The sequence below is a fragment of the Mustela putorius genome, unplaced genomic scaffold (assembly GCF_011764305.1).
Source record: "Mustela putorius furo isolate JIRA1106 unplaced genomic scaffold, ASM1176430v1.1 tig00000078_pilon_pilon_pilon, whole genome shotgun sequence".
Lineage (NCBI taxonomy): Eukaryota > Metazoa > Chordata > Mammalia > Carnivora > Mustelidae > Mustela > Mustela putorius.
The window spans coordinates 128,171-137,403 of record NW_025421270.1 but is presented as its reverse complement, the minus strand read 5'-3'; the positions used below and the strand labels follow the sequence as shown (position 1 = coordinate 137,403).

The window sequence follows — 9,233 nt, the reverse complement described above, 5'->3', positions numbered from 1 at the left end:
AAGACCCTTGCCAGAACTGCCCTAATTCAGGCTCTTTGCAAGGTGAGGGCAACAGTTACTCAGTTGATGCCCTCTTCCCAAATTCCTGACTCTCAGGCCCCCAGGGCACCTGGGACCCATCCCGGGAGCATTCCTAACATCTTCCTTCTCCTGACTTGTGCCATAGGGAACACCTTCAATCCTGAGCCTGGGATGAGTCCCAGCATCAGCCCCCAGCACCTGCCTACAGAGGGTAACCTGAGCACCCCACAACCAAACTGGGAGTTGTGGCTTCTAACCACCCCAAACTGGCTCTCCCGACACCTTTAGGAGCCACCTCTTGATGAAACTGCAGACCCATCCACCTGATGGGAAGAGTTGCTGCCCAGGGAACGGGCTGGCCAGATCCCAGGAGCTGAGATGGGTCACAGCCAGATGGCTTTAGCTCATAACCCCCCGCCAACTTCAGCTCTCTTCAAGGTCTGGGGATGTGTCCCCTTTGGACCCCGCCTCTGGGGAGAGAACCATCTGTCTGTCTGGACACTCAGTCCGGGTGGCAGAGTCCCAGTGAGTCCCAGGCCTCAGGAGTGGAGTGGAGGTCTCCAAGAAGCTGCCTGGGCCCTGGCCCAGACTGCAGCCTCTCCCAGTGACCTTCACCCCTCCGGTCTACATCTGGACCTGTATTTCCTTCCCTGCATTTGAGAAGGGAGAACACAGAAGAGATTACACTGAGGAGAGTATGACAGCCAAGGGTGGGTGGGGCTGGGTGGCCCTTCTCTGGAGCCCTGTTTCAGATGCCCAGGCCACTCCAGGGATTCCAGTCCAGGGTTGGGAGGGGGGTTCTGGTCTCAGCCCCTAACCCCACTGCTAACCTGCCCTGCCTGGGCCCCTCCCACACCCTTCACCTCCCTCAGAAGGGGCCCCCTCCTCCAGCCCTCCTTCAGCACCCACGCACACCCACACACCCCCTTACCAGCGATCAACAGGAAGTTACTTGCTCTCCCTCCCTGCAAGGCTGTGGGGAGGAATTGGGAATACCTGTTCTGGGTAGGGAAGCCAAGGACAAGGGATGAGAGATTTGTGGCTGAGGGCCCCTGGGCGCTGGAATCCTGAGACCGCAGGAACCACCCTCGCCAAAGCCCAGCCCCAGGGGAGCCCCGCCCGCCTCCCCAGGGCTGGACCAGAGGTGGGATCCCTTGGGCTACGTTGCAGCCTCTAGACATCTGGATCCAACCCCTGGAAGGCTCGGACCCCCTCCCACCGTGTCCGGGCCGGTGGGTCAGGAATGTGCTAACGGAGCAGGTTGGGCCCTACAGATCCCCGGGGGATCCTGTGGACTTTGAGAGGGGACCGGGCAGGGCGGGGCGGGGCGGGGCGGGGCTGGGCGGGACGGGCCGGGGCGGGGCGAGCCGAGGCGGGGCGGGGCCAGGCTGAGGGGAGTTAGCCAGCCCGCAACCCGCCAGCCACTGCTGCGAGGCAAGGCTGCGGATTGAGGCCGAACGATGAAGCCGCCCGTCCTGTTCTGGGCCTTGCTGCTGCTGCTGCTCGCGACAGTCCCCGGCCCCGGCCCCCGGCCTGCGGCAGGTACGCCCTCACCCTGAGCTTCTGCCCCCGTCTTCCCTCTCCCTGCTTGCTGCTGCGGCCGTGCCCAGGTGGACGCCCCTCTGCTCAGCCTCTGTCCATCTGTCAGGCCATCTGGGACTGTACTGGGGGTTGTGAGAAGAAATTCCGGGATGCCCAGGGTCCAGGAGCTGCAGGCAGGATGGAGTCTGGGCTTTGCCCACCCTGAACCCGCTGGGAGGTGCCGGCTGCCTGGGAGGAAAGTGCCCCCCCTCCACCAGGGGCAGTGGGAGGTCTCAGAAGAGTCCTCAGTCTGCAGCCCCAAGTCGCGGGGAAGGGTGTGAGAGGCAAGACTGTGGGTCCTTATTAGGGTGGGGCTGAATCCGAGGAAAGTCTGGATGGAAGGCTCCTACCCCAGAGTCAGGCTCCCAGCTAACATCCCCCCCCCCCCCCACCGCCACACCCTCTCCTGTTCCAGGGAAGCGCCACCACCCTTCAACCCCTTAGCTCTCTTACTGGCCTCATTCAGCCTCCTCCCCCACTGCCTTGAGCCCTCACATTCTCTGTCAATAAATATTTATGGACTCTCTTGAGTGCCAGTCCCTGTGCTGGGTGAAGTGGGGTCACCTGGGGTGGCTCAGGTCCAACCCCAGCCCTTGACTGGCCTCCTTTGGTGGAGTGGTAGGGAAGGGCCAGGTGGGACATGTGATCTCTGCCTCGGTGTCTGCAGTGACCACCCTCCAGTCTGCCCAGCCACTCCTGCTACAGAGGTATGGAGTCCTGTCAAGGGTCCATCCCCTGAGGCCTGATGTCCATAGCCCCACACAAAACCACCCTCCAGCCCTCTGCTGGAGATGACTCTCCTTTCCCCTCAGAGGAGAGGAGCACTCCTCACCCTCTCCCCTAAGGGTGGGGCTCCTTTGGGGGCCACAGTCCGTAAGCCAGTGTTGCCTGGCAAAGGGAGATGGGGCACATTGAGGCTGGGGAATGAGCTCCTGTCAGGCTTCCAGTGAGACTCCAGAAGGTCCACCAGGCCAGGTCCATCGACCCAGAGACCAGCTCCCAGCTCAGAGACTGGGCTCAGCCACTTCTGGCTGTCATGAGGTTGCGGTCTCCTGGGACTTGGTGGCCGAAGGTCAGTCCTGCCCTAGAGGCTTCTCTTGATGCTGCAAAAATCTCTGCTTGGAGGCATTTGCCCTTTATCTCCCCTCCTTCTGGCAAGTCATTCAGGCAACTGCAAGATCATGGTACCAAGGATCCCTCAACCCACAGGGCCTGTGGGTTTCTAGTCTGTTCACTTGGCGGTCAGTGCAATTCCTGGTCCGCATTCTCTTGGGGATGCTTCTCTGTCCTGGGTGCTGGGAAAAGAAATGCCCAGGCCTGCCTGTGGGGCAGCCAGGCGCTCAGGGCCCTCTCCTCCAGGTGCCCCTGGGAGCTGCTCCCAGCGCTGTGGAGACCGGGATGGGTCTTGCTCCTGCCACCCAACCTGCTCCGGCCTGAGCTCCTGCTGCTCAGACTTTCGGGACTTCTGCCTGGAAATCTCTCCCTACTCGGGCTCCATGATGGGTGGCAAGGACTTCGTAGTGCAGCATCTCAACTGGTTCAGCCCCACTGAAGGCGTGATCTGCAGGTGGGAGGCCCGAGGGGCTCTGTGCCTGCTGGGGACCCAGGGGCAACTGGCTGGCTGGGGTCTCCCCACCCAGGCCCCGCCTTTCCTGCCACCTGCAACCCTCACAGGTTTAAGGAGAGCATCCAGACCCTCGGACACGTGGATTCCTTTGGACGTGTGCACTGTGTGTCCCCCTTGCTGTATGAGACAGGCCGCATCCCCTTCACACTCTCCCTGGACAATGGTCGCTCCTTTCCACGCTCCGGGACCTGGCTGGCTGGTGAGTCCCGCCTTACTGAGCCTGGGCGGCCCTACAGGGAATTACCCTAGGCATGCATCGCCTGCCAGCCCTGCCCAGCTGCTCTGGCTAAACCAGTCCCTTTGGAGGTGCGCCCGACCAGGGGGGCCAGGGTTCTCAAGCTCCTCCCCTTGCCTCCTGGCATCCACACAGGATTCCCAGCCCAAAAGGGGATTGGGGGCTTCCAGGGTCCCCTGGCAAGGTGGGTCATTCGGCTCAGGCAAGCCAGGAGAAGGCGGGGAGGCCAGGGCCCCACCTCCCCCGCAGCCTCTGTCCTTTCCTGACAGCGAGGGTCTGGGAGAGACGGTGCTCCAGTGGGACTTGGTCCTTGGGAGGCACGCCCAGCTCTCAGAGCCCCCGGAGCCTCAGGCTTCCGCTTACCCCTCACCCCCTGCCCAGTGCACCCCAACAAAGTGTCAGAAACAGAGAAGAGCGAGCTGGTGAATGAGACACGCTGGCAGTACTATGGCACAGCTGGGATCACGGGAAACCTCACCGTGACCTGGGAGCCCTCGGCTCTGTCCACACAGTCTGTCATCATCGAGCTCTGGGGCTATGAGGAGACAGGTAAGGCCAGCCCAAGGCTGGCCCGACGGTGTTGCTCTGTGGGCCCTGAGGGTTGGGAGTTGGGGGCGTACAGAGGTGGGAGTGAAGGGATCCCAGGCAGGGCCGGATCCCGGGCGCAGGGATGCTGAGTGGGAAGGGCACTGGCAAGAAACAGGAAAGGGGGGAAGTACGTGAGTGGGGGGAGCCTGGAGGCCCCCCGGCTGCTTGGACCCAGCCCTGAGAGGAGGTATGGACATTACCAGCCCTTGGATCTAGGGCTTGCCTTGGAAACAGAAGAAGCTTGCTCTACCCAGCCTTCCCAAGGCCCTGGACTGTTAGCATGGCTCTAGACCCGGCCTGGAGGTGGGTCTGGGACCCTAACATGTGGGAAGAGGAGATGGTGGTCCCTTGAGCCAGAGTCCTTGCTGGGGCAGTGGGGCGGGCCTTCCTCTGGGAATCATCTGTCCTGTCTATCTGTCAGGCCTCTCTGAGCACCAAAGATGGGCTCCTGGCCCCCTCCTCTGCCCCCTTTGGGAGGGACCCCAGGGCTGACGAAGGCCTTCTCTCCCTCAGGGACACCATATTCAGATAAGTGGGTTTGCAAAGTGGTCGTACCTGTACCCTCTGGCTACGAACATCCCCAACTCTGGCGCCTTCACCTTCACTCCCAAGCCTGCACCACAGAACTACCAGAGATGGGAAGTGGGTGCACTTCGGATCATCAGCAGCAGATACTATGCAGGGGAGAAGTAAGGGCCCCGGGCCCTGGCCAAGAGGATGGGCCGCTGCTCAGCACGCTGAACGGGGAGGCCCCCGGGGCAGGGGGGACGGAGGAAGGGTGAGGCCCTTAGTGTGCTCACGGTTCCCCCACAGAGACGTGCACGCACTCTGGAGCAACGAGCACGCGCTGGCCTGGCACCTGGGTGAGGACTTCCAGGTGGACCCCGAGGCCTGGGCCCGGGCCCAGTGCCTGGCCTGGGAGGACCTGGAGGACCAACTGCCCAACTTCCTGGAGGAGGTGCCGGACTGCCCCTGCACCCTGGCTCAGGCCCGGGCTGACTCGGGCCGCTTCCACGTAAGCCTCAACCCCAGTTGGGGCGGGCCCTGGAGAGGGCGAGGGGCCAGCTAGAGGCAGCCAGGGTGGGCATGTAGTTAGAGGCCCCAGGGAGGTGAGGCTGGGGTCTGAGGGCTAAAAAGGGGAGGGGTCAGGTCCCGGGGAGGGGGTGGCAGAGCCTGAGGCTCGCGCAGTTGACAGCAGCCTCCCGCTCTATAGACGGACTACGGCTGTGACATTGAGCACGGCAGCGTGTGCACCTACCACCCTGGGGCTGTACACTGCGTGCGCTCTGTGCAAGCCAGGTGAGCCCCCCAGGCAGTGGGGGGGCCGGGGGGGCTGGGGCTGGGCATCAACCCTGTGGCCCTGACCTGTCCTTGCCCCCAGCCCCCGGTACGCCTCCGGCCAGCAGTGTTGCTACACGGCGGCTGGCACCCTGCTCCTGACGGCCGACTCAACGGGGGGCAGCACCCCAGACCGCGGCCACGACTGGGGCGCACCCCCGTTCCGCACGCCACCCCGCGTGCCTGGCCTCTCCCACTGGCTCTACGATGTCGTCAGCTTCTACCACTGCTGCCTCTGGGCGCCCGAATGCTCCCGGTACATGCGGCGGCGGCCGTCCAGTGACTGTCGGAGCTACCGGCCGTCGCGCCTAGGTGGGTGCCAACAGAGGCCAGGCTCCAAGCAGGGCTGCACCAGAGCAGCCCACCTGACCCTCTGCTCTCCCCAGCCTCCACTTTCGGGGACCCACACTTTGTCACCTTCGATGGCGCCAACTTCACTTTCAATGGGCGTGGCGAGTACGTGCTGCTGGAGGCCACACTGACCAACTTAAGGGTGCACGGGCGGGCCCAGACCCGGACGACCTCAGAGGGTGAGGCTGAGGCCCGCGGGCTTCGGGAGGCTTGGGGGTCTTCCCAGGAGGAAGGGTGATGCTGAGCACCCCGCTCTGCATGTGCCCCGCCAGGCGCGCAGGACCAAGGCACAGGGCTGATGGCTGTGGCTGTCCAGGAGGGCAACTCGGACGTAGTGGAGGTCCGGCTGGATGGCGAGGTGCTGCAGGTGCTGCTGAACCAGGAGGTGCTCAACTTCGCGGAACAGAGCTGGATGGACCTGAAAGGTGAGCGGGATGGCCCGGGAGCTTCTGCGGGCTGCTCTCACGCCTCTCCTTCCCACCTGAGCCTTGCCTCTCATGGTGGCCATGGCCCTGGGCTTTGGGGCATGGAATTGGAGATGGGGGCCTCGATATGGTCCGTATGCTGTCCCAGCTTAGCGGCGCAAGTTTGCCCCTCTCCCCTGCGCCCCATGGTGGGGGGCCCAGCACAGTGGACCCACGTCCCCGGGCCCACGGCTGTCTGGGCAAGTGAGGTTCTAGGCCCCAGGTAGGGAGGTCCAGCCTGGGCACCTGGTCTCATCTCATGCTTTCACACCCATGGAGCCCCAGCCATGTGATCAGAATCCTGAGATGCCCGGATGGTGGGACGAGGAGCTGGAAGCTGCAGTGATAGGGAATAACCTGCTTCGAGGATGCTGGTCGGCCCCAAGGGCTAAGGAGCAGCCCTCTGTCCGCCCCTTCTGTGGTGGCACAACCTCAGGGAACTGAGCTAATGAAATGAGTTTCTTGCGGTTGGGGTGGGTCAGGTCAGGACCTGGGCTGGGCCTGCTACTGCGGATGGTTACAGGGACTCCCAGGAAGGGTGGAGGTGGGCATGGCTGCTGCCTTTCTTGAGGAGTGAGGGCCCACAGGTGACCCACCCCCCCCAGCCAGGGCCTTGGTGTGAGGGGGGTCCCTTCGGAGCCTGGGGGGGGTCCCAGAAAAAGTGTGGGCCTGGGGTGAGGGAGGGTCACAGCAGGGTTGGCCCTGGGGACACCTTCTCCTCCCCTGGGAGCCCACGGAGGCTGCTGCACTCACCCTGGGGCTGTGGAGTCACGGCACGGTGCCCTGAGTGGACAACCCTGACTCCAGATCCCCCTGTGCCCAGGTATGTTCCTGTCCATAGCTGCCCAAGACAGCGTGTCCATCATGCTGTCATCAGGGGCTGGCCTGGAGGTCCTCGCCCAGCGTCCGTTCCTGAGTGTGACTGTTCTCCTGCCTGAGAAGTTCCTTACCCACACGCAAGGCCTTCTTGGGACACTGAATGATGACCCCACCGACGACTTTACCCTGCGCAATGGGAGGGTCTTGCCCCCCAAGTCCACTTCCCGGGAGCTGTTCCGCTTTGGGGCCGACTGTGAGTGACCCTGAGGCCCACTGGGGATGGGGGGGAACATGGCAGTGTAAAGGGGGAGACACTCCAGAACCGTCAGCCACCAGCACGACCCGCTGTGTGTCTCCCCAGGGGCCGTGGAGAACGCCTCGTCCCTGCTTACCTATGACTCTTGGTTCCTGGTCAACAACTTCCTGTATCAGTCCAAGCATGACTACACCTTTCAGCCCCTGTTCGCCGAGGAGACCACCCCCAACCCCAATCAGCCCGAGGTGGCTGAATTATGTGGAGATGACCATTTCTGCGCTTTTGATGTGATGGCCACTGGGAGCCTGAGCGTGGGCAACGGCACGCTGATGGCCCACCAGCGGCACCAGCATCGTATGCAGAGCCTGCGGCCTGGTGAGGGCGGCTGGGGGCCCGAAGAGATGGGATGGGCACGTCCTGCTGGGACGTGACCTCCTAAGCTGGTAGCTGCAGCGTAGGGGGTGGGGGTTGTCGGCCAGTAGCGTCATCCTGTGCTCTACTCCTGGTCCCCTACCCCAGTGACGTCTTGCGGCTGGCTGGCTCCGCCCCTCAATGGGCACAAGGAGGGGATCAGCTACCTGGCGGGCTCCACAGTCCACTTCCACTGTGACAGCGGCTACAACCTGTTTGGGGCAGAGGCCAGCACCTGCCAGGCCGATGGTACCTGGTCCAGGCCCAGCCCCATGTGCCAGCCAGGTGAGGGTGCCCGGCCCACCTGCCTCTCCCCCCACCCCACCTCGCCCGCAAGTGCCCTCACCCCTCTGCCCTGTTTCCAGCTCGGAGCCATGCGGTCCTACTGAGCATCATCTTCGGAGGCCTGGCCGTGGTGGCTCTGGTCGCGCTGGTGTATGTGCTTCTACGCCGCAGGAAGGGCAACATGTGAGGCCCCGCCCCCCAGCCCCACAGACCCAGGGTTCTGCCAGCGGGACCCCCATCTGTGCCCCTCCCTTGTTGGCACTAGGGAGAGTCTCAGCCCACTGAGACCCCACAGTGCCCCCCATGTCTGCTCTAGATGGTGTCTCTGTTCCAGGGCCAGCTGGGGTTCGCAGCCCTGAAGGAGGCTCATTTGGCCCACAGCCAGAGACCAAGAACCTGGAGCCAAGACCAGCCTCCCAGGAGAAAGCGCTGGAGAGCGTGCACCCCGGCACTTCGATCCCCCTATCCCTTGCACCATGTACAGGGACCCTGGACACCTGATACCTGAGCCTTTAATGCCCATGTGTACCCTTACCCTAGTGCCCTGCTCTGTCTCCTTAGACCTGGACACCTGGCTCGAGCCGGGAAGCTCCCGACAGGCACCTGGTGCTCTAGTCCCCAAGTAGTCTAAGCTCTCACCCCCAGACTCAGTTCCCTCCAATTCTATCACCTGTCTCCAGAGATCCAGCACTCTGGTACTTGAAACTCAAATGGTGGTACCTCAGATTCCGTGTCTGAAAACCTGTGATCCCAATCCACTGGTCCCTGGTGCCCCAACACAGGAGCCTTAGCACCCAGCTGCCTTGATTGCAGGACTTGGCCCAGCCTCGGTGGGAGAGGCCTCAGGACCCCAGTGTGGAGGGTCACTCTCTGAACTCCAGGCTCGGAGTTCTAACCCTTCTGGAATGTCACTTCTAACTCTTCTGGAATGTCCCTTCTAACTCTACTGGAATGTCACTTGAGATACCCCTCCCTCTCTACCCAGAGAAAACAAGCCTGTGGTGCCCCCTCCCTGGTGTCCTGGTGCTCATGCTACACTTTGATTCTGGACGGTTCCGTGGTTGCTTTGTGGGGCCGGCAGCACCGAGAGCAAACCTTGGTCCACTGTCTAGCCACCTAGGGTGGGTCCCTCACTGGCCTGCCTCCACCTGAAAAGTGGGATTGAGAACAGTGGCCACTTCTTGGGCTGAAGACAAGGGACTGTGTCTGCAAAGCGTTCACCATGGCGTGCCATGCTGGGTGCCCAGGAGGGGGTGG

At 62.9% G+C, this 9,233-nt stretch overlaps 1 protein-coding gene across 1 annotated transcript; it reads left to right on the top strand.

Annotated features, from left to right (window-relative positions):
* The first annotated feature begins 1,411 nt into the window (after positions 1-1,411).
* LOC101683018 (sushi domain-containing protein 2) lies at positions 1,412-8,987 on the top strand. The gene is given in 16 exon segments (XM_004742471.3): positions 1,412-1,563; positions 2,962-3,169; positions 3,277-3,428; positions 3,846-4,013; positions 4,566-4,591; positions 4,593-4,741; positions 4,866-5,067; positions 5,266-5,351; positions 5,434-5,702; positions 5,777-5,920; positions 6,014-6,166; positions 7,029-7,277; positions 7,386-7,655; positions 7,800-7,976; positions 8,057-8,159; positions 8,311-8,987. Coding segments are annotated over 16 exon segments (2,463 nt in total). The 5' UTR covers positions 1,412-1,481; the 3' UTR covers positions 8,336-8,987.
* Positions 8,988-9,233: the final 246 nt, after the last annotated feature.